The following is a 26,628-nucleotide window of genomic DNA, read 5'->3' as shown; positions in this document are numbered from 1 at the left end:
GGAACACCCTGTATTTTATATCACTATCGAAAAGTATCATTACCGTACTTTAATTTTTGTATAATATTCCCTATGCCTAAATTTGTTAGTTTTCGAGATATTTTCATTTTTCAAAGCAAGTTATTAATTAGGGTGTTCTATTTAAAATTACTGAGAAAATAATGTACTTGCGCTTTGACTATCACCCTGTATTCGATATAAAGAAAATTAGCAATATCAACCATTTTTATAAATTTTGACAATCAACAAAAAAATATGGCACCAATAAACCATTGCTGTTGTGCTTATTTATATTTATACTGGGAGCTGAACTTATTACGATTTTCATAGAACATTGGCTATAACTTTGTAAATACCCTATAATACCTTTGTAAAATAAAATAAAATAAAATATGGGGTGTTTTACTTAAAAAAATAAAAGTTTGGTCTGCCACTATGTTATCGAACACCCTGTAACATTCTAACTAATTTTGTAATGTGAAGCTCAAAGTTTGCTACAATTGCTATAATTTTTGTTATTAACTTTTACTGCTATCTATTACTATAGCGGATCTACTAAGCCTTATCACACTAATCAATCACCCTGATTTTGTATTTACCTATACAGGTGTGCTGCGCAGTAATGAACGTAACCTTATCAGCATCCAGATGGCCGGTACGGTGGGCATCTAAACATTCCGTATATGTATTTGGACCATAGGAGTTTTCTATTGGTTCGTTGCAGCACGCGGTAATATTTTAACCAATAGGCGGCGAGGTTCCAAATGCATAATACGGAATGTTAGTCGGTCCCAAATTCATATACGGAATGTTAAATATCGTACACCGAAAAAGATAAGTTTTTTTAGTCTTTTAAAAGGAGATTGATTTTAAAATACTTGTTACTGTATTATTAAATAAAAATAAAACAATTATAGTATTTCGAATGTATTTGGTGAGAAATTCATATACGGTATGCTAAATATTCGTAGAACAAAAAGACGATTTTTATTAAAACCAGTTAAAATGAGACTGGTTTTTAATAGTATATTATGCAACGAGCATTTAATGATGGTCATTATGAAACGAGTTTCGTATAGAGTACGGGCGTCATAATGATAATTAAATGCAAGTTGTATACACGATTTTTGTTCTATGATCATTCACAAAAAAAATATATTCAAATTTATTAATTTTGTAACGCAAACAAATTAATAGTTTGTCAGTCTGACAGTTTGTTTACATATTGAGAACTGTCAAAGCGTATGTATTTGACTCGCCATTGGTTACTGCGCGTGTGCCACCTTTATCGCGAATGTCATATCGCGATTCTATTAGTTAAAAATCTGTATCTTAATGAAAATCTGTATCATAATAAACTTCATTATGATACAGGTAGTGACATCATAATTGATATATAGGGCTTTTCACCGATTGTCATTTGTTTCGAGCTTCTGTCATGTGTCACATAATATTAATATATCTACGTCATACGTTTTTGTTTTGTATTATTGTATATACCAATAACGTATGTCGTACATATAGTAATATTATGTGACACATGACAGAAGCTCGAAACAAATGACTGTGAATGAAACACGTGCAAGTCATTAAAAATTCTGAGAAAGCGAAACCTTAGTCAAATAAAGAAATATGTCTCTCAAATCTATACCATCCCATTTATGAATTTCGCACCAAATAGGTACCTAATCATTGTTTTATTTTTCTTTAATAATACATTAATAAAATAGGTATTCTAAAATCAGTCTCCTTTAACTGATTAATAAAAAGTCCCATTTTTGGTCTACGAATAATTAACATTCCGCATATGAATTTCGCACCAAATAACATTCGAAATACTATAATTGTTTTATTTTTATTTAATAATACAGTAACAAGTATTTTAAAATCAGTCTCGTTTAACTGATTAATAAAAGGTCCCATTTTTTGGTCTACGAATAATTAACATTCCGCATATGAATTTCGCACCAAATAACATTCGAAATACTATAATTGTTTTATTTTTATTTAATAATACAGTAACAAGTATTTTAAAATCAATCTCCTTTTAAAAGACTCTAAAAAACTTATCTTTTTCGGTGTACGATATTTAACATTCCGTATATGAATTTGGGACCGACTAACATTCCGTATATGCATCTGGAACCTCGCCGCATATTGGTTAAAATATTACCGCGTGCTGCAACGAACCAATAGAAAACTCCTATGGTCCAAATACATATACGGAATGTTTAGATGCGTACGGTGGTCGTGGAAGCATAGGGAACAATATATGAAAGAATCAGCTGTCTTAAAATACTTTCTTGAAAACGTTGCTAGCTCTTAGACCATATACTAAAATGAATTTACTAGAAGATCTAGGAATGAGCAGAGAGTTGAAAAGAAACCCTCAAAACTGTGTTAACACTCACATTCAATTAAATTGTAAACTTGATCCTATATTTAAAAAATTTCTTTAATAATTTTGGCTTAGTATACAGTATACCTAATTAGTGTGAGAAGGCTGAAAAAACACCTGAAATCCTGGACTGAATATAGATGTGCAAGAGATTAAACGCAAAATCACTTCACTACTGACAACTTACAGAAAGGCTCGACAAAAGTTGCCCAAAATAATAAATCCGGAATAGGAACCGATGAATTGTATTCTCCCTGGTTTGCCTTTTAACATTTTCGTTTTTTGCACATGAAATATCAGCGTACTTCATCAAGTTGATAAAGCAATGCATACCTCTGAAAGCAATGCATACCTCTTGGAAAACTTAAACAAAAAGCTTAAGCTGGTGTACGAATCACCTAATCGTTCTTTTACAGGAATTGCTTTTCGAAATGTTGTGTTTTTCTTAATGATTTTTGGACCAATTAAAGTTCAGTTTTTCAAAATTACTAGGTGACATTCTACAAAATGTATGAAAGTGGAGATTTTTAACATTAAGGTTACTAAGTAAGTTACTTCCACTGTATTCGCTTCGATTTTTAAATAGTGACGTCATCCACCACCGTCTTTTTTTTCTCATTTCGATTTTTTAACAGGGTATATAATTATCAGAATAAAAGCCTCACTGGCTGCCGCAAGCTCGCGTTCTTCCATTGGAACCGCTGGAGTACAAGTATTTTTCCAAATGAACAAGTCTATGTGGACGGTCAAGTGAAAGTAAGGACAAGTACAACAAACTTCACGAGTTCCAAGTAGAAGTATGAGTACAAGTAGGAGCACGAGTAGTCTGGACGCACCTTTAGAAGAATAACGGAATCAAAATTTGAAAATAAAATTTTACCAAAATTTGTTGAAAATTCGGATTGCCCGGAAGCCTTGTCCGGAACGCCGGGACAGGACTTCGTAATTCGGGCCATGTCCAGGATTTTTCGGACTAGTTGGTCACACTAACTATACCCAACAATTGCTGAAAGTTTTTTGAACATTACCTTTTAGGTATTCTTGAATTTTCTTTCATTGATTACATATAAGTAAAATATTTGAGATTTGACTTAATCTATTAATAATGTTGTTAATTTTATAAAATAACAGCTTTCGAACTCTGAACATGGCAAATGAGACTTCTCCTTGGTTTGTTTCCATCTAACTTCTTCTACACTTGGTCAAGTTATAACAGTTATGTTTTGGAAAGAATTTTTGATAACTATATACACGTTAACATTTCACTTCAACATTAACAATTGTAATTTTTTTAAATTTAATTTTTTTTAAATTTAATTTTTTTTAAATTTAACTTTAAAAGGGTACCCTTCTTCTAGACTTGGTCAAGTTATAACAGTTATGTTTTGGAAAGAATTTTTGATAACTATATACACGTTAACATTTCACTTCAACATTAACAATTGTAATTTTTTTAAATTTAATTTTTTTTAAATTTAACTTTAAAAGGGTACCCTTCTTCTACACTTGGTCAAGTTATAACAGTTATGTTTTGGAAAGAATTTTTGATAACTATATACACGTTAACATTTCACTTCAACATTAACAATTGTAATTTTTTTAAATTTAATTTTTTTTAAATTTAATTTTTTTTAAATTTAACTTTAAAAGGGTACCCTTCTTCTACACTTGGTCAAGTTATAACAGTTATGTTTTGGAAAGAATTTCTGATAACTATATACACGTTAACATTTCACTTCAACATTAACAATTGTAATTTTTTTAAATTTAATTTTTTTTAAATTTAATTTTTTTTAAATTTAACTTTAAAAGGGTACCCTTCTTCTACACTTGGTCAAGTTATAACAGTTATGTTTTGGAAAGAATTTTTGATAACTATATACACGTTAACATTTCACTTCAACATTAACAATTGTAATTTTTTTAAATTTAATTTTTTTTTTAATTTAATTTTTTTTAAATTTAACTTTAAAAGGGTACCCTTCTTCTACACTTGGTCAAGTTATAACAGTTATGTTTTGGAAAGAATTTTTGATAACTATATACACGTTAACATTTCACTTCAACATTAACAATTGTAATTTTTTTAAATTTAATTTTTTTTAAATTTCATTTTTTTTTTAATTTAACTTTAAAGCATCTTTACTTCACATTTATTTAACCTACACATGGCATTTTAGTCATGTTCACTTTTAATTAATTTTTAATTATTATTTACCAATATATAGGTTGCATAGGACAGTGGTTCCGCTTGAACGCTTTCTTCTTTCATCATTTTTGCAGCACAAAACAGTAGAGAAAAGAGAAAAATAAAAGTCGAAAGAAGTATTGAAAAAAAGGATATCGGCTAGAAAATTTGAGGAAGTCGGGGCATGCCCAATGATAGATAATAACTTTGAAATCGCTATACCTATAGGTCGCACAAGATGGTGCTATATAGGTATTGGCAATCCATACAAACATAACATAAACATAAAAAATATATGTATAAAACGTTTACTTACTTGGTACCTGTAAACGTACACCAATGGTTCCTGTTTCGCCTGCTTTCAAATGTGGGACAGAAATTATTGTTTCTAATGGTTTTAGAGCCTTGGCACCCCAAGTGTACAATAAATTAGTCTGTAAAAGAGTAAACAATTAAAAATAATATCGTTCATAGCGAAATACAAGCTATGCCACTTTTTGAAATTATTGGGTGATTCCATTTCAAACCACTTAATTTTCCATCCAAAAAAGTTTTGGATCTCCGATGTGTCTGAAACTTGGTGTATAGCTTCTGCGGAACGTAAAAATTAGCTCAAGCTGAAACATTTAAGCCCGAACAGTCTTCTTTTTTTTCTCTCAATATGATTTTTAGCGATTTTACAGTGATTTGGTATTTATTTAAACAAGTTTCTTAACTCGCCTCATCCCCAGGTAAAGTAAAGTTGCTACGCCCCTGAAAATACTTTTTTTCAATTTAATTAAACATAAACAAAACATTTTCATTTTAAAAAAATTCGATCATTTTTTGACTGAAACTTCAAAATTAACGTGTACTTACATTAAGGGGTTAAATATTGATGTCAAAAAAATTATACAGATCAAAATTATATAAAATTGAATTCTCTCCATTTTTGTATAGATACATTTTTATTGTAAAACAAAAACTAAACGAGATTCAATAATTATGCTCTACCTTTCAGCTGTTTTCCCCCATAACTCGGAAAATATCGATCCAAAAAATTTGAAATTATAGGAAATCGTATTTTCAACAATTTCGATCCTTACGTGCGGCTAACGTAACGGCGGAATTTATTCGTGATTTTAAATTTAGACTACTATTGACCCCCCTAAAGATTAGAAAAATAAAATTTTGGGTAGATCGGCATGCAAGGTCAAATGCTATCCCGACTGGAGTATATACTTTTGACTCTGATATTATTGCATGTAACTTTTTTTGTATTGTAAAACTATAAAAATCCTTTTAAGCACTCAAAGTCCTGTGTTTTGGCTATTGGGACCGTGCAAGTTCGGAAGAGCGAGACCTAGTTTCATAGCTCAGCAACATTTTTAGCACTTTTAATTCATAGACTTAAATAATGATAGACGGAGTGTCATTCAGAGCGACGACATGCGACGATATGGTGACGACACCATCTTTTTTCTTTGGATCAGTGCTGTTTCACTCTTACGTATAGTAAAGCTGCGACAATATAGTCGGTTCACTAAACTCAGACGCAACTGGCTAGATATTTTAGTCGATACTTTTTTTGTTTTTTGCCAATTTTGCAAAAATTTGCAAAATTACTAACTATTTAGTGATTATTAACTATTTAGTAATTATTTTTTGCCAATTTTACTAAAATTGGCAAAATTACCGACTAAAATATCTAGAAAGTTGCGTCTGAGTTTAGCGAACAGACTATAGTCCTCCCCTTCCGTGCGTGCCTATACTCACACTTAATGTCATCTTAGTTTCTCGATACAATGTGCTAGAAAGAGATATCACAAACCAGTCGAAGAGATCTTGTCGTCAGAAAGCGTGGAGTGTAGGCTCACTCTATGTTAATATATACCTCTATGTTTTAATTTTATTGGCCAATTATATTAGTCCTGGTTACTGGATAATTGTCAAGGCCATAGTCCAAAAAAACAATAAGAAGAAAAAGTAAGATTCAGGTTATGTTATTAAAACGTAAACATTGTAGGTATGTAGTAAATAAAATTAATTATTAAAATGCAGTACTACATACAAGCAAAATACAATTAATTAAATTTGCTTTAATAATTGCATATCATATCAATATTTTCGAGCAATATATAATTTTTGCAATTTATAACACAGCATTTGCGAAATCCCATTTTCTTCAATGACAGAAATATACGTCAATTTGACAATATGAAATATTTAAGAAATATGTTAGAAAGTTGCAAGGTTTCTCCGCGACTCGCGCACGATCGTTTCACGTGCGAATATATATACACAGCGAATATGTGGGCAAATTTTCAGCCAAATCGAAGATGATGTATTTTGGAAATGGAGGAAACTGTAAAAAACGGTATTTTAACGTTTTTTACACTAAAATTTGTTGTTTTGGAATCAAGTTAACTTGTTATAATGCCTTATAATGACATTTATGAGTCCCTTGTATTAAAAAATTATTTTTTTTTCATTGATACTTTACGATATAACATACAAATTTGTTTAAATAAATATAGGTCTGGATCCCGCGTATGAAAAAAAAAGTTGATTAATAGCAAGCTGAAAATTTGTTAATAGCTTAAGGGTGTCTAGTCGGACAAATTTTGATATATGGAAACACTGGAACAGGGGAAGTTTTAATTGTGGAACAGGTTAAAAATTTGGAACGGTCAGACCACGAAAACGGCACATGTATTTTGTCCGACAGAACGGACTTAAACTCTCCGAACAGAGATTAAACTCTCATGCAAAAATCAGACTGCTATTTATCACCAATTGGGCGTTTTAATGAGTGGAACATGTCGAATATGTAAAATGACAGGAATTATGACAGGTGATAAATAGCAGTCTGATTTTTGCATGAGAGTTTAATCTCTGTTGGGAGAAGTCTATTCTGTCGGACAAAATAAATGTGCCGTTTTCGTGGTCTGACAGTTCCAAATTTTTAACCTGTTCCACAATTAAAACTGCCCCCGTTCCAGTGTTCCCATATATCAAAGTTTATCCGACTAGACACCCTTAAGCTATTAACAAATTTTCAGCTTGCTATTAATCAACTTTTTTTTCATACGCGGGATCCAGACCTAATACCAAATCACTGTAAAATCGCTAAAAATTATATTTTGAGAAAAAAAATGAAGAAGACTGTTCGGGCTTAAATGCTTCAGCTCGAGCTTATTTTTACGTTCCGCAGAAGCTATATAGCAAAAGTTTTTGTCTGAATGATTTGACATGGAATGTACCGTAAACAATTAAAAATATATCGTTCATAACGAAATACAAGCCATGCTCGATTTTTTTTTAAATTATTATTTTTAGAATCTTCATAAATTATTTAATCTTGACTTTCAACATGTTACGGTTGGATGAAGAACAAATTTAGCTTTTCTATACTATTAGAAAAATACTCACTTCGTTGGTCCATGCAGATTTTCCACTATTCAGAACTTTCCATTGATGTAAATAAATCTCTCCTCCCAACAAATGTGGAATAATTTGCTGTACATTAATTGGCATGGCATCCATGTGAAAACCGTCATCTTCAGGCTCGCATGGCACTGAAGAACGGCGTTTAACACTTGGTGTACATCCATCGCTGTCACTCGATTTTGAAAAGAGGGCCAACTTCTTCTCTTTCAATTTCTTTGTCTTACTTTCCAGTTTTTCCAGTTTGTGCTCGAGTTTGCCTTCAAGTTTTAAGGACTTGAGCAAGTCCTTTGTGCTCCTGTAAATAAATGCATAATATGACAATCAGAAATAATACTCCTGATAAAAACTCCTGATAAAAGAGGAGAAAAAATCTAGTCTAAAAAACAAATCTTAACAATAATACACCAGGGTATCGAAGGATCTGACAGAATTTTGATCTCCTTCGAATGGGTATTTATTATTACTACACTGTTTGCTCTTGTGCGGTTTATTCGCTAACTCCACTATTTTTTTCTATTGCTAGTCCATCTGTTATTCATTCAATATAGGGCTTTTCATTCACAGTCATTTGTTTCGAGCTTGTGTCATGTGTCGTATAATCCGTGTATATTAATATTATACACAGATTATACAACATATGACAGAAGCTCGAAACAAATAACATTCGATGAAAAGCCCTATTGTGTCTCCGTCCGTTATTATATCGGGTGTCCACTTATATTTTCCCCCATTTTAACTGCCTATAACTTCTAAACGATTCAAGATAAAAATATGCGGTTTTCGCTGAAATGTTTTATTTTAGTAAAAGTTTTGTCTGAATTGATTTAATTTTTTATATCGCTTTCAAATACGAAAAAAAATGGCAAATTTAAAAAAAAAACGTTGTTGAGTTTTTTTAATGGAATACCCAGTATATTTTTTTTTAATTGAAAGAAAGGTCATTCACATATCCAACAATATAAAGTTTTTCAAAATCGGTTGTCAAATCACCGAGTAATTAATTTTTAAAATGAGAGGTGCAAAGTGGATATTACATACCTAAATAACATAACTAAGCAAAATGATATTATGTTATGTGATTTCCACATTGCATCTCTCATTTTAAAAATTAATTGCTCGGTCATTTGACAACCGATTTTAAAAAAATTTATATCGCTGGATAGGTAAATGACCGATTTTTTAAGTTACAAAAAAATATACTGGGTGTTTTAATAAAAAAATCAACGTTTTTTTTTCAAAAATCCGCCATTTTTTATTTAAAAGCGATATAAAAAACGGTCATTTACCTATCCAGCGATATAAAAATTTTTAAAATCGGTTGTCAAATGACTGAGCATTTAATTTTTAAAATGAGAGATGCAATGTGGAAATCACAAACATAATATCAATTTGCTTAGTTATGTTATTTAGGTATGTGATATCCACGTTGCACCTCTCATTTTAAAAATTAATTGCTCAGTGATTTAAGGTACTAGTACACTTTAGAAGACCAAAAATAATAATTTTTTTTAAGAATTTTTTTCTCAGAACCTTTATAAATGAACATTAAACTTTTTACATATTAATATTTAACTCTTAGAGAGTACAAAAATACATCTTTTTTCATTTATGCACGTGCACTAATATTGTAGAGGGCGCAAAAGTCGATGCCTCGAAAAATGATGGCGGAAAGTTAATCTCAGGATTGGGATATCTGAAACAAAAAAATCGTACTGCATTTGAAAAAAAAAAGGTTTCTTACGTGACAATTTACCACAATTTGACCAAAAAATAAAAAATAAATATTTTTTAACCATGAAAAACTGAAGAAAAACGAGCGATTTTTTCAAATTTCGCTAAAATCTTTTTTTTTTGCGGAATTTTTCACTAACGGTGGTAAATTGTCACGTAAGAGACCTTCCTTTTTCAAATGCCGTACGATTTTTTTTTGTTTCAGAGATCTCAATCCTGAGATTAACTGTCCGCCATCGGAACTACTTTTTTTCGAGGCCTCGACTTTGGCGCCCTCTACAATATTAGTGTACGTGCATAAATGAAAAAAGATATATTTTTTGTATTCTGTAAGAGTTATATATTAATATATAAAAAAAATTTTGTTAATTTTTAATAAGGGTTCTGAGAAAAAAAATCTTGAAAAAATGCTTATTTTTGGTCTTCTAAAGTGTACTAGTACCTTAACAAGCGATTTTAAAAAAACTTTATATTGCTGGTTAGGTGAATGACCTTTCTTTAAATTTACAAAAAAAATATACTGGGTGTTCCATTAAAAAAGTCAACAACGTTTTTTTCAAAAATCCGCAATTTTTCTTTCGTATTTGAAAGCGATATAAAAAATTCAGTCCATTCAGACAAAACTTTTACTAAAATAAAACATTTCAGCGAAAACCGCATATTTCTATCTTGAGCCGTTTGGAAGTTATAGGCAGTTAAAATGAGGGAAAATATAAGTGGACACCCGGTATTCAGTTCGTGTACGATTGAATCACTGCAGTGTACGGCATTTGACTACTGTTTGATATACACTCACGGACAAAAAAGAATGTGTGTGTACTTTGTACGCACGTAAGAAGTTATACTTTCAACGAAATAAATAATATACTTAACAGGTTAGTTGTATTTTATTTAAATAATAAACTAACTTTCTTACCTACCACTTTCAAAAATTTTTATTAAAACCAAAACTTAAAAAAAAATATGAATCATCCGGGATTGGAACCCGGGACCTCTCGATCTCTGGTCCAATGCTCTACTAACTGAGCTATCGAGCATACCGTTCACCATATGGAAGCAAGATTTACAAAACTTCGTCTACAGACGAGTTGGTGGACAGTATGTCAGTTATAACCTCATACAGAGCGTTAGTTTTTGTGGTGGCGGCATAGTGCTATGAAGCAATATTGCTTTGAAAGGACATACCGAATACGTGAAGGTGCTTAGGCGAATGCCAACTGATATTTACATTAAAAACATTTTAGAAGATCATGTTTTGCCATTTGAAAGCCATATTGGATGTGACATATTGGTGCTAATGCACGTCTTCATGTCGCTAGCATATAGAGTACTTACCTTGATGAGATTAAATTTAAAAACTATACTGGCCAGTATATAGCCCAGATCAGATTTAAATTACATACATATACTTACGTGATACTTAAAAACATCGCATTTGGAAAAGAAATCAAATTCCTATGATATAGGGGCGGTGAGGATAGCAGCACAAAAAATTGCATTCCACATGTATATGCAATATTTTTGTCCGTGAGTATATATTCTAGTTTTAATTTTTGTTAATAAAAGCTTATTTCTCGAAATACAGTCGGTTTGGCACCCAGAGATTCTGTTCACTTTGGGTATTTTTTGCTCTACCTATTTACGTTGCTAGATAATTTTATTGCTTAGTTATTCCCCCTCCACGGTGTATTAATTTTTTTTCAATGGACAATTTTCATAAGTAGGTTCTTTTGAGACTTGTATCCGAGATGAAGATAATAAAATACTAATTCATGAAAAACATGTCCAAGAGCTGGAAAAAGTCCTTTGAGAAAACCAGTTGAGGCAGTAGCAGCAATGGTTACCAAAGTAACAAACGAAAAAGTGGTTCAAACCCTTCAAAAAATAAAAAAAAAAGAAAAGCAGTTGGACCAGAAGTGTGGTACAACCAAAATAAGTTGGCTAACAGGTTTATTTAATAGAATTATGGAAAAATCCATAAGAAAAAGTTTTCCTGTAGTTGGCTGTATACCATGCAATACAAAAAACAGTAAAATCCTGTATAAAACGTATATTTAAAATCCCTCAAAAAGGCCACATCAAAATCACATAACTAATTTTCGACTGGTTTACCAGTCATCATCAGTGCTTAACCTGATAACCTGATAACCTAATAAAATAATGCAAAGATATTGAAATTTTGACTACGGTTAACAAAATTATCGGTTATACTCACGTGCAATGTATATGCTAACCACCAAGATATTATTTAACAAAAATATGTGGGTCACAGCCCAGTAAAAGTAGTCCGTCAAGGAAACATTGGTTTAAAACGCTACATTAAGCGTGGATGTTTAAAATATTAGCTAATCTGCCCCAGGTAACATCTGAGCTGTGGATTTGACTTGTTCGCATGTTGAAAGTATGACGGCAAGTGACAATGAAATGGATAGAGACCTCCGAACGATGACAAAACAGAAATGACAGTTCCACAGGAAGTTGAAAATTAACCTGTCATATTTAAAGACTATGGTGTACAGCTTGTTAAGGCTATGGGTACATAATTCGCAAATATTTTACGTGTATCCCTACTTTTTCTGTCTTTACACGGCAAATTACGTGTAGTAAAATTCACACTGGTATAGATATGTAAACATTACTAGAATGTCATTCTACTTGAAAATGTCATAATTAATTTAAGAAGATGGCTTTTGAATGTTCTTGGATAACTGTTATTTTTATAATTGCAAATTATTAATTCAGTTAATAAATGTGATAATTTTTTCACTAACTATGTTTTCAGTAATTGTAATAATTTATTTGTACAACAAAAACTAATAATCAATCGAGAAAAGAGAAAAAGTGTTAAAGTGATTTTTTAATAATATATTGTTATTATGGAACGCTTACAATTTTGAACATCTCTAACAACAAAATACTTGGATCACAGGATATATCTGATGTATTCTCTGCTTGGATCTTCCACAAATAATACACAATAAATAACTTTTTATTAAGTTCACGTCTTTAATCAATTATTTATCAAATACACTATATATCAATAATATTTAATCAATTTCTCAAAATATTCACGATGCAATGTCAAATATTTAAAATTGTCACTGATTGTCAGTGTGTGACTGACAATATATGCTGACAATATTATATTCGGCTGAGTGCGTTGTAAGACAAAGACAGATTTGGAAAATATTACCACGGCATTGTGTTCATTTTTTTCGAATCCTGAAAAAACCAATAAATATTTTTGAAAAATTTAAACGCAGAATGAAAGACTAAATTATTACCGAGGGCCGAAAGTCCCTTAGAATAAATAAAAAGTTTATTTTTAATGAGATATTTGAAATTAAAAATCACACTAAATTTTCCCTTAGTTTTTCACCCCTGTAACTTATTAAAATAAACATTATAGAAGTTCTCAGGGACTTTCGGCCCTCGCTAATAACGTAATCTTTCATTCTGCATTTAAATTTTTCAAAAATACTTATTAGTTTTCTCAGGATTCGAAAAAAATGAATCCCCATTTGAATAGCATTGCAGCCGAAAATACGTACCGATCCTCTTAAAATTAGAAATGATGTAACAACACACTCCATTATGAAAATTATCATTTAAAATTCATTGAACTAGTTGTTATAGTTAAAAATGTATTCACGTAAACTGTAAGTGGAGTTAGTTAGGCAAACCACATTACACAAAAGTTTTGTATTCGAGAACTAAATTCAGTAATCAAATCTTATTATCAAGGGATCTAAGATTTAAAAAAGCAATTTTGTGTTGATTTAAAGTTATTGAATTTATTTAACTTATTGATAGCTGTTGGAATTTGTATAGGTAAGTGTGTAAGAAATCACAATCGGGGTGACTGAGGTGTAAAAATGTCTTAAATAATCTAGGGGATGTATCATTAAGAAAGCACAATCTCAAACTTAGGCGACTAATTCCTAAAGACCTAGCAGGCTGCCCAGATCATCATCCCATTACGGTTTTGGTTTTTGGACCCTTAGGGATCCGGGCAGCCTGCGAGGTCTTTAGGAATTAGTCGCCTAAGTTTGAGCTTGTGCTTTCTTAATGATACATCCCCTACATTATTGTAAGACATTTTTACACCTCAGTCACCCCATTGTGATTTCTTACACACTTACCTACACAAACTCCAACAGCTACCAATAAGTTCAATAAATTCGATAACTTTAAATCAACACAAAATTGCTTTTTTAAATCTTAGATCTCTTGATAATAAGATTTGATTACTGAATTCAGTTCTCGAATACAAAACTTTTGTGTAATGTGGTTTGCCTAACTAACTCCACTTACAGTTTACGTGAATACATTTTTAACTATAACAACTAGTTCAATGAATTCTAAATGATAATTTTCACAATGGAGTGTGTTGTTACCTCATTTCTAATTTTAACAAGCTGTACACCATAGTCTTTAAATATGACAGGTTAATTTTCAACTTCCTGTGGAACTGTCATTTTTGTCTTGTCGTCGTTCGGAGGTCTCTATCCATTTCATTGTCACTTCCCGTCATACTTTCAACATGTGAACAAGTCAAATCCACAGCTCAGATGTTACCTGGGGCAGATTAGCAAATATTTTAAGCATCCACGCTTAATGTAGCATTTTAAACCAATGTTTCCTTGACGGACTACTTTTACTGGGCTTTGACCCACATATTTTTGTTAAATAATATCTTGGTGGTTAGCATGTACAGGGTTATTCACTATATTTTGACCCCCCTGTAAACTGCTTTATTTACAGAATTAGAAAAAAATGTAAAATACAAAAGTTATTCGATTTTTAAATTATGATTTTTTGACATATATATCATATTAGTGACGTCATCCATCTGGGCGTGATGACGTAATCGACTATTTTTTTAAATGGGAATAGGGGTTGAGTGCTAGCTCATTTGAAAGGTTACTCAATTCCCTATCCAGTAATATAAACATTAACATGATTAATTATACAGGGTGTCCAAAAATATTTTTTTAATTAAATTAATTGACACAAAAAGAAGAATGTATGTAATTTATTTAATTCAAAATACATTATACTCCTGTCAGAAAACAGAAATAAATATTTATTGAACAAATAAACATTACTTGTCACTTAAATTCAATGTTCAAGCTGTCTCCCATCTGCCTCTTGGAAGTTTGAACATTGAATTTAAGCAAAAATCAATGTTTATTTGTGCAATAAACTTTTATTTCTGTTTTCTAACAGCAGTAAAATGTATTTTAAATTAAATAAATTACATACATTCTTCTTTTTGTGTCAATTAATTTAATTAAAAATTTTTTTTGGGCACCCTGTATAAATAATTATCTTAATGTTTATATAACTGAATAGAGAATTGAATTACCTTTCAAATGAGCTAGCACACGACCCCTATTCTAATTTAAAAAAATAGTCGATTACGTCACTAGTATGTTATATATGTCAAAAGATCATATTTTAAAAATCGAATAACTTTTGTATTTACCATTTTTTTTCTAACTCTGTAAATAAAGCAGTTTACAGGGTGTCAAAATATAGTGAATAACCCTGTACATTGCACGTGAGTATAACCGATAATTTTTTAACCGTAGTCAAAATTTCAATATCTTTGCATTATTTTATCATGTTCATTTTAGGTAAGCACTGATGATGACTGGTAAACCAGTCGAAAACTAGTTATGTGATTTTGATGTGGCCCTTTTGAGGGATTTTAAATATACCTTTTATACAGGATTTTACTTTTTTGAATTATGGAAGTTCAGAATTATGGAAGTTGGACAGCTGCCAGACGAATGGAGAAGCAAAATATTTAGTACCTGTTTACAAAAACAAGAGAGGTATACAACAATGTACAAACTACAGGCCCAAAAAACAACTTGGTCACGTTGCAATTTTCATTATAAGGAAGCTGATGAAAAAATACAGGAATAAAGAAGCAAACACTCATATGGTATTCATTGATCTTGAGAAAGCATATGATATTGAGTTCGTCGAGATATTCTATGGTGTGGACCCGATAAGAAAGGAGTCCCCATGAATATGTAAAGATTGTGAGAGACATATATGAAGGAATAATAACTAGTGTTAATACAGGTGTGGGAGAGACTGATAAGTTTCACGTGAAAGTAGGATTTGTACCAAAGCTCGGTGCTTAGTCCTTATTTATTCTCATTAGTTTTGGATCAGATAACAGCGAAAATACAGGGTAACATTTCCTGGTTCTTAATGTATGCTGATGATGTGTTAGTTGGAAATAGCGACTTTGAACAAAAACTGAAACAGTGAAGATAAGCTTCAAGGAAAAATGTTTAAAGCTTGGTAGCACGGAATTTTCATTAAAAATGGAGTTGCTTCAAATAAATTGATATCCTTGGACGGTGAAATGATTAAAGTAATAATTATAAGTACCTGGGATTGGTAATACAAAGCAATGGGGAAATAGATGGAGATGCTTGCAGTAGAATTAGAGTGGAAGGAAGTGGAAGGAAGTGAGTGGTATGTTGTGTGACAGAGAAATTCCAATGAAACTGAAGTGAAAATTCTATAAAACAGCCATAAGACCAGCTATGATGTACGGAACTGAATTAGTTAGGCAGTTAAAAAAAAAGAGGAATAATGAATTCATGTGGTGGAAATAAGAATGCTTAGATGGATGGAAAAGACAAGAAAGACAAAAAAGGCTAAAATTAAGAATGAGTATATTAGAAGTCAAGGGGTGGCACCAATTGATGCGAAAATGAGAGAGCATAGGTTTAGATGGTTTGGTCGTGTTCAATGTCGAGACGTTAATCACAATACTCAGAATTACTGAAATGTGAGTTCGTGGAAGTGGGAGAGGTAGATCAAAGAATACCTGGAGAGAGGCTTAGGTAGGGTATGTCGGTAAAGGGGATGGATATTGTTATGACCGAAGATAGAAACTTATGAAGAAATGTAATTAGGAAAGCCGTCCCTGCATAGAAATAAAGGCAAAGAGAATGATGAGAATGTTCTTTTGAGACTTGTATAGTTCTTGTCATTTCTATGGAAATTATCACGTTATATGTAGAAAAATTGGCGCAGTAGATCATGGAGATCAGCCTCATGTTCTGCTATATTTATTGCATTATCGGCATAGCAAATAACTTTCAGTTCGGTTGCCCCAATAGGGCTTTTCATCTATTGTCATATGTTTCGAGCTTCTGTCATATGTTGTATAATCTGTGTATAATATTAATATACACGGATTATACGACATATGACAGAAGCTTGAAACAAATGACTGTGGATAAAAAGCCCTATTAGGCATCGTTTGTTATTGATTTCTTGATAATTTCGTCCATGATAAAAATAAGCAAAAAAGTCCTCATATTAGAAAAAATGTAGTATTCATTTAAAACATTTGTCTTGACTTACTCGTGGGATCCTTCGCCTGTTAGTAAAGGTAATTTTCTTCTCTTTGAATTCTCAGCCTTGGATTTTCTCGAATGATAGCAAGAAGGTTGACTTACTGTATGTGGCTTGATGTTAGAAACAATACTTGCGACTGATGTCGTTATGTCGTCAGTTAGATTTTTCTTGAACTAGAAAAATAAGTTATATTAGCGATCTCTACTATACATTAAGCTTATAAATTATTGAATGAATTTATAAAGTTACACAAACCTTCAAATGTATGGCATAAAGGCTACAAACTAAAAAATCGCAGTATTATATTACTAACAGTAATACCAGTGGTCTGTTGTATTCTATGTATTCTTGTATTCTGGTATTGGTGTTTATAATAGATTTCCACAAAGCGTCTGGCTCAGTAAAACTAGATAATGTAATTGAAGCATTAAATGAAAGTCACATTAATAGCCGTTCTTCCAGATTAGTAGGTACAGTGCACAGATTCAAAAGGTGCCGGTGGGGGATGGCGTCTATGTGCAGTATTATAGTCGATGTATGAGAGAGAAAGTATTCGAAATAATGAAATAACAAATTTTGTATTATTTGTTATTTCATTATTTCGAATACTTTCTCTCTCTTACACCGATTATTCGCGGTGTGCAAGTACTTGGAGGGGATACGAGAAGCGATCGTGCGAGAATAGCGGAGAAATATTGTAACTTTCTTAAATATTCATTGTCAATTGAAATTTTCAAATTGACGTATATTCCATATCTACTGTCAATGAAGAAGAAAAATTATATATTGCTCCACAATATTATTATGATATGCAATTATTATATAAAGGTAAATTTAATTAATTGTATTTTGCTTGTAGTACTTCAATTTAATAACTAATTTAATTTACTGCATATAATTGTTTATGTTTTAATAACATAACCTGAATCTTATTTTTTCTTATTATTTTTTGGACTATGGCCTTGACAATTATCCAGTAACCAGGACTAATATAATTGGCCAATATAATTAAAAGTGCGAATAATGTTGCTGAGCGTAGAAACCAGGTGTAGCTTTGCCGAACTTGCACGGTCCCAATAAAGGTTTCTACATATTATCATGCACTCATCGTTTCCAGCACGCAGCGTTTAAAACCGTAGCGTTGAGTTTCCGAAAAATATTGATTTTAATGGTTTTAAATATGAACAATTCACACTGTCCGGGACGTATCGTATCAGACACCTCTTTGTAAAATCAGGTTTTTCGGAGACTACGCTACGTGCCGGAAACGATGAGTGCATGATAATATGTAAAAACCTTAATACGGCGCATAAACGCCATCCCGCACCGGCACCTTTAGAATCTGTGCACTGTATATAATATTTATAGAAATGCGACAAACGTAACAAAGTTAAACGAAAACAGTAACAAAATAAAAATTCAAAGAGGTGTTAAGACAGGGTCACACTATCACTAAAGCTTTTTTCTACAAGCGTGCAAAAATGTCTACTTTCGCGCACGCGTTTTAGTTTAGAAGGTTTTACTTTTCCGCACGCGTTTTACTTTTCCGCACTGCATTAAGATATTTTAATATGGCCTTAAAATAATTATAATACATGCAATAAACTAATATTTAGATATTATTTACTATTTTATTTCAAATGTATCTTATTGTGTTCCTGTTTTAATGAAATTAACGCGACAATTCGATGAAATAAAATTATTTTGACATAATATTCGAAAGTCAAATCAGTAGACAATAGCAGTGGTTTCGAATCGTCGTCATGGAAACCAAGATCGTCGTCATGCTAACCAATTATGCTGAAAGTTTGGTTTTGACAACCTTGTCAAAGAATTAATTTGTGTATGTAGTTTCATATTAATTAAATTAATTGATTAAGATTTGGTCACTTTTTAAAGACTCGTAGAAAAAATATTGTTCCTAACTCTTGCAGAAAGTCTCTTTTCCGCACTCGACTGCTTGCCGAACTCCCGCTTCGCGTCGTTCGGCAAACTGCAGTCGCGTGCGGAAAAGTATAACTTTCTGCACTTGTTAGGAAAATAACTATTTATAACTGTCCTAGAACGTGCTTCTAAACCCCTTGATTGGAATCATAAAGGGATTATAGATACGTAACAAGTAAAGAAAGAGATCATTCATTATTCAGCATTCATTATTCAACCATCAAGGTAGTTATAATATAGACTTTCGTCCACCAACTTGTTACTGATAAGTGCCGACGGGAAAAGACCGCACCACCTGAGTTATGCTGATGACATGGTTTTGATAGGAGATAACCTAGGCGAGATCAACACCATGTTAGAAGAACTGGAAAGAGACTGTAGAGAAATCGGTTTGAAAATATACAGTATATCCCTGTAAGTAGTATCCATATGGAAAACTTTTTTAGTATTAATTTTACGAAAAAAAGCTATTCTTTATAAAAAGTTCTGCATTGTCCGAAACCTAAGATTCAATCATCAGATATCAAATTTTATGAATGTTATACGAGGTATATCAACATGTTTGAATTTCACTCAAGAGTAAAGTAGCTTTATTTTTCACAATATTGAAAATTGCTAGTATGAAAAGTTGTTTGGAATAAAAATTATATTCTAATATGCAATTACATCATTCTAATTATGGATAACTGACATTATTTTAAGTTATTTCAGTTCTGATAACTCTTTTATTATTAATTTTACGAAAAAAAGTTATTCTTTATAAAAAGTTCTGCATTGTCCGAAACCTAAGATTCAATCATCAGATATCAAATTTTATGAATGTTATACGAGGTATATCAACATGTTTGAATTTCACTCAAGAGTAAAGTAGCTTTATTTTTCACAATATTGAAAATTGCTATTATGAAAAGTTGTTTGGAATAAAAATTATATTCTAATATGCAATTACATCATTCTAATTATGGATAACTGACATTATTTTAAGTTATTTCAATTCTGATAACTCTTTTATTATTAATTTTACGAAAAAAAGTTATTCTTTATAAAAAGTTCTGCATTGTCCGAAACCTAAGATTCAATCATCAGATATCAAATTTTATGAATGTTATACGAGGTATATCAACATGTTTGAATTTCACTCAAGAGTAAAGTAGCTTTATTTTTCACAATATTGAAAATTGCTATTATGAAAAGTTGTTTGGAATAAAAATTATATTCTAATATGCAATTACATCATTCTAATTATGGATAACTGACATTATTTTAAGTTATTTCAATTCTGATAACTCTTTTATTATTAATTTTACGAAAAAAAAGTTATTCTTTATAAAAAGTTCTGCATTGTCCGAAACCTAAGATTCAATCATCAGATATCAAATTTTATGAATGTTATACGAGGTATATCAACATGTTTGAATTTCACTTAAGAGTAAAGTAGCTTTATTTTTCACAATATTGAAAATTGCTATTATGAAAAGTTGTTTGGAATAAAAATTATATTCTAATATGCAATTACATCAATCTAATTATGGATAACTGACATTATTTTAAGTTATTTCAATTCTGATAACTCTTTTATTATTAATTTTACGAAAAAAAGTTATTCTTTATAAAAAGTTCTGCATTGTCCGAAACCTAAGATTCAATCATCAGATATCAAATTTTATGAATGTTATACGAGGTATATCAACATGTTTGAATTTCACTTAAGAGTAAAGTAGCTTTATTTTTCACAATATTGAAAATTGCTATTATGAAAAGTTGTTTGGAATAAAAATTGTATTCTAATATGCAATTACATCATTCTAATTATGGATAACTGACATTATTTTAAGTTATTTCAATTCTGATAACTCTTTTATTATTAATTTTACGAAAAAAAGTTATTCTTTATAAAAAGTTCTGCATTGTCCGAAACCTAAGATTCAATCATCAGATATCAAATTTTATGAATGTTATACGAGGTATATCAACATATTTGAATTTCACTCAAGAGTAAAGTAGCTTTATTTTTCACAATATTGAAAATTGCTATTATGAAAAGTTGTTTGGAATAAAAATTATATTATATAATAATATATATTAAAATATGCAATTACATCATTAGTCCAAGTAATGAAGCTTAAAATAGGACAAAACCTCGCAATTTTTACAGAATGGATCGATTTGATTGAAAATTTGAGAATAAGTAGTGGATAGTCCAAGGATCAAAATCTATATGATGCTGAAAGGCGCTTTTACCATGGGGGTGGTTGTCACCCCAACTCAGGGGTAGGGCTTACAATACCGGGATTCCGGGATCCCGAATACCGGAATCCCGGACGATTTTTATCCGGTATTAAAAACCGGTATTTATCTACAAATACCGGTATTTTGGTATTACATTAGTTGATAAAAATTGAATTTATGCACAATAGAAATCTAACTTAAAATAATATTAATTAATTACAAGAATTTTTTTTGAAGATAAACAACCAATTTCGTTGTATTAAAATCTATATCAGTCATATTTTTATTACACATACCGAGCCACGTATGGCACCATCGAGAAGCGGGGTGTCGGCAATATAAAGCAATTGTTTATGTTTTACGTCTATTACCCAATTCCACATTTTCTTTCGAAATGCCTCATTTTGCAAGAAAAATTAACCCGATAGAATTTTGGAAAAAATGCAAATCCACATTTCCCTGACCTTTATTATTTGGCTATAAAATATTATTTGTCAATACCTGCCACATCAGTACCTTCCGAAAGTATTTTCAAAGGCTGGGCAGTTAACAAACCTAATGGTAGGGGAGCAAAGTATGCTAAATTTGCAGTCACTCGAGCTTTATGGGAACCTATTGGGTTGTGATTATTAGGTCCTAGAATCAAAAAAAGATAAGTAAAATTTTCCATTTTAATGGGCGCTTTCCATTTTTTAATTTAATTTTCCATTTTCAACAATTGTTTTTTCCGATTATAGCGCTATCTATCCATAATTCGAAAAAATGTCTCCAAATCTGTCTTGTCTGAATCCAAATCTGCAATAAAAACTGAGGGGTCCCATTTAAGATTTTTAAGTAACCCCCGCCCCGCCGCCGTGGGGGTCGTGTTTGGTACGATTTGATAGATTTTTCAGAAACATTTGGAAAGTGTATTTTGCAGTTTTTCGATCTGATGTTCATTTTGCGAAATATCGCGGGACTTGTATTTAAAATTTTAAATTTACCCCCCACCTCTCTCCGTTGGAGGTCATATTTAGTACCATTCGATAGATTTTTAAAAAATATTGAAGACGTATTTTTTAGTTTTTTGATCTGACGTTCATTTCGCGAAATATTCGCTTTTTTTGTGAAACTTTTTGACTCACCCATTTCCTTACGCCCCGCTCAAATCGTCAGATTTTTTAAATATACACTCTTTTGCATGTACTTAACTTACCTTATCTTAATCTGACAATTTTGAGTATTTTTAAGGATAGATTTTTTTCGGCCCCTCCTTAACGAACTTCCCTGTGGTAAGAGCCAATATATGGTAGAGGTACATTTGCAGGGTACCAGGTTTCTCCCCATGTGATAATCTGACGCGCTCGAGTAACTGCAAAAATCCCCGCTTGGGCTCCCCTACCATAAGTATTTTTTAGAAATTAGACTAGACATTAGAATACCGGTTTTAATACCGGTATCCCGATATTTCAAATTTCAAATATCAAATACCGGTATTCAGATTTTAGTTCGGTATTGTAAGCCCTACTCAGGGGTGGAAATTTTTTATTATATTTTGACCGCAAAAGTTAGTAAAAACATTCATTCTAAGCAAAAAAGGTTCTATACATTTTTTTGATAAAATTAATAGTTTTCGATTTATTCGCTATCGAAAGTGTTAGTTTTATATCGAAAAAATCAATGTTGTTAATAAGTTTTCGGCTAATAACTCCAAAAGTTTTCGTTCTATCAAAACAACTTTACTTAACAAAAATGTACCTTTTGAAACAATAAACAAAACCGTTTCTTTAATTTTTTTAAGACCAATAGTAATCGAGCTATACATTATTAAATATTAGCTCTTCTTCGGCAAATGCGAAATACTGTAGTTTCAAAATCAAAAGACGGGAAAACTATGCATTTTTCGAGGACAACTTGTTCAAACTAATTTAAAGAATTTTAAAATGTCTATCTCCAAAAATAAAAACGAAGTCTTTAGCTCAAAAATTAAGTGACATATATTGAAAAGAATGTTAGTCCCTACTTTTTTCAGCGAAAAAGTGATCCGAAGCAACCTCCTAATCACCACCCTAATTAAAATTAGTCATTAACCTTATTTGGTCTTCTTTATTTTTATATTATTAATAGGTTCTAGAAGTTTGACCGGCTTAGAATGATTAGTTTAAAAAAAATGGAGTTAAAAGCGAAGAACGAATTTTTGTAGTTTGGAAAAAAAATGGCCTTTTCTTCAGAATAGAAAGATTAGCATCAGAGATACGAAAAAATGTTTAAATATGAAATTGTAGCTTATTTAATTCTCAAGAAACTGGTTTGCAAAAATTTTTACCACAGCAAAAATTGAGTGAGCTATTGATAATTAAAACTTGTAATAACATGCAAAAACCACCTTTACCAACCCTTTCAAAGTCACCTCTTTTTGCGACTGAGGATTTTAAAAAGAATTAATATTAATAGGCTTATAGACCTTATAAAAACCTACAAAATAATTTTTTGCCAAACTTTCTAAGATAAAAAATAGAAAAGTTACGGTTAAAAAATCAATATATTTTTTTGAAAAAAAAAATAGAAAGAAAGGTTAGTTTTTAAAAAACTGGAGTTAAAAGCGAATAACGAATTTTTGTAGTTTGGTAAAAATGTCGATTTCTTCAGAATAAAAAGATTAGCATCAGAGATATGAAAAAATGTTTAAATATGAAATTGTAGGTTATTTAGTTCCCAAGAAATTGGTTTGAAAAAATTTTTTCTACGGCAATAATTGAGTGAATAGTAAATTAGTATATTATTGAAAAACACTTATTTTTTCGATATAAAACTAACACTTTCGATAGCGAATAAATCGAAAACTATTCATTTTATCAAAAAAATGTATAGAACATTTTTTGCTTAGAATGAATGTTTTTATCAACTTTTGCGGTCAAAATATAATAAAAAATGTCCACCCCGGGATGGGGTGGCAACCACCCCCATGGTAAAAGCGCCTTTCGGCATCATATAGATTTTAATCCTTGGACTATCCACTACTTGTTCTAAAATTTTCAAGCAAATCTATCCATTCTGTAAAAATTGCGAGGTGAAAAGCTTCAGTTCCTGGACTACATTCTAATTATGGATAACTGACATTATTTTAAGTTATTTCAATTCTGATTACTCTTTTATTATTAATTTTACGAAAAAAAGTGATTCTTAATAAAAAGTTCTGGATGGTCTAAAACCTAAAATATAACCATCTTATATCAAATTTTATCAATTTTATACGAGGTATGTCAAAAAAGATAAATTTCGATCAAAAGGAAAGTACCTTTATAGCTCAGAATATTTCAATTAGAAGGATGTAATTACATACTGAAACATAGTTTTTAATTCTAAATAACTTTTCATAATAACAATTTTCGATATTGTGAAAAATAAACGTATTTTACTCTTGAGCGAAAGTCATAATATTTGACATACCTCGTATAAAATTGATCAATTTTGACATAAGATGGTTGTATTTTAGGTTTTAGACCATGCAGAACTTTTATTAAGAATCACTTTTTTTCGTAAAATTAACAATAAAAGAGTTAGGTCTGGATCCCGCGTATGAAAAAAAAGTTGATTAATAGCAAGCTGAAAATTTGTTAATAGCTTAAGGGTGTCTAGTCGGATAAACTTTGATAAATGGGAACACTGGAACAGGGGCAGTTTTAATTGTGGAACAGGTTAAAAATTTGGAACGGTCAGACCACGAAAACGGCTCATTTATTTTGTCCGACAGAACAGACTTAAACTCTCCGAACAGAGATTAAACTCTCATGCAAAAATCAAACTGCTATTAATCACCAAATGGGAGTTTTAATGAGTGGAACATGTAGAATATGTCAAATGACAGGAATTTTGACAGGTGATAAATAGCAATCTGATTCTTGCATGAGAGTTTAATCTCTGTTCGGAGAGTTTAAGTCTGTTATGTCGGACAAAATAAATGAGCTGTTTTCGTGGTCTGACCGTTCCAAATTTTTAACCTGTTCCACAATTAAAACTGCCCCTGTTGCAGTGTTTCCATATATCAAAGTTTATCCGATTAGACACCCTTAAGCTATTAACAAATTTTCAGCTTGCTATTAATCAACTTTTTTTTCATACGCGGGATCCAGACCTATCCGAATTGAAATAACTGAAAATAATGTTAGTTATCCATAATTTTTCAAAAAAAAAATTTCAATTAGAAGGATGTAATTGCATACTAGAATATAGTTTTTAATTCCAAACAACTTTTCATAATAGCAATTTTCAATATTGTGAAAAATAAACCTACTTTACTCTTGAGTGAAATTCAAACTTTTTGACATACCTCGTATAATATTCAAAAAATTTGATATTTGATGGTGACATCTTAGGTTTTGGACCAGGCAGAGCTATTTATGAAGAATAACTTTTTTTCGTAAAATTAATAATAAAAAAGATTTCCATATGGATACAACTTACAGGGACATACTGTGTATCCCCAAAACAAAATACATGACGAACCTCATGCACAGTAACAACTTAAAAATTCAGAAAGACGAAGTAGAATTTCTTCCTAAATACTAATACCTTTTTCAGATATTTTTTTCCTCTTTCTTCAAAACGTGAAATGAGAACTGACAAAATTATTAAAATTTTGTCCAATAAACAATAAAATAGTATTGTTACGGCGGATTCACATCAATAAAAATGTGTGTATGTGTTGTATTTTAAAATACAGAAAAAATAATTGCGGCGCAAATTTAAATCTGGTCAAGTATTTTACCACGTAAAGGCGGATCCACATCAATAAAAATGTGTGTTGTACGTTGTATTTGACGCAAATTTGCTCGTGAACGCTGAACTTTTTGTTGATGTGCACTGTGCGCCGCATAGAATAACGCAAAAATATTTTCGTGACGAACAACGCACGCTATCCGTCGTGCTGTCGGTTTTTCAATCGACTTCAAAGAAATTTGTGCCACACAGCAATGTTAATGAATGTGGACTTGATTATTCACTTGTCGCTAAGTGGATTAGGCGATAAAACACACGAACTAAATATTTACGTGGTAAAAATACTTGACCAGCTTTAAATGTGCGCCACAAATATTTTTTCTGTCGCCACAAATATTTTTTCTGTATTTTAAAATAAATTTTTATTGATGTGAATCCGCCTTAAATATTTAGTTTGTGTGTTGTACTGCCGAATCCACTTAGCGAAAAGTGGATAATAAGTCCACAGTAGCATTGTTACTGTGCTACCACAGTAGCGTTACTGAATATATCACCAAGTACAGGGCAATCTATTTAAAACTTAAAAATCAGCTAAAAAATTGTACTATCAAAATCGTCT

General features: G+C 31.1%; 1 protein-coding gene across 1 annotated transcript in view; it reads right to left on the bottom strand.

The window, feature by feature from the left end:
- Positions 1 to 26,628, bottom strand: part of LOC114344694 (next to BRCA1 gene 1 protein-like) — a 118,874-nt gene that overhangs the window by 66,311 nt on the left and 25,935 nt on the right. The window contains exons 3-5 of the mRNA XM_050658466.1: positions 17,145 to 17,311; positions 7,998 to 8,310; positions 4,903 to 5,020 (exon numbers count right to left, since the gene is read on the bottom strand). Coding sequence (XP_050514423.1) covers positions 4,903 to 5,020; positions 7,998 to 8,310; positions 17,145 to 17,311 — 598 coding nt within the window. The remainder of the gene's footprint in view (positions 1 to 4,902; positions 5,021 to 7,997; positions 8,311 to 17,144; positions 17,312 to 26,628) is intronic.

Source organism: Diabrotica virgifera, chromosome 8 (genome assembly GCF_917563875.1).
Source record: "Diabrotica virgifera virgifera chromosome 8, PGI_DIABVI_V3a".
NCBI lineage: Eukaryota > Metazoa > Arthropoda > Insecta > Coleoptera > Chrysomelidae > Diabrotica > Diabrotica virgifera.
This window is presented reverse-complemented; position numbering and strand designations above follow the sequence as displayed.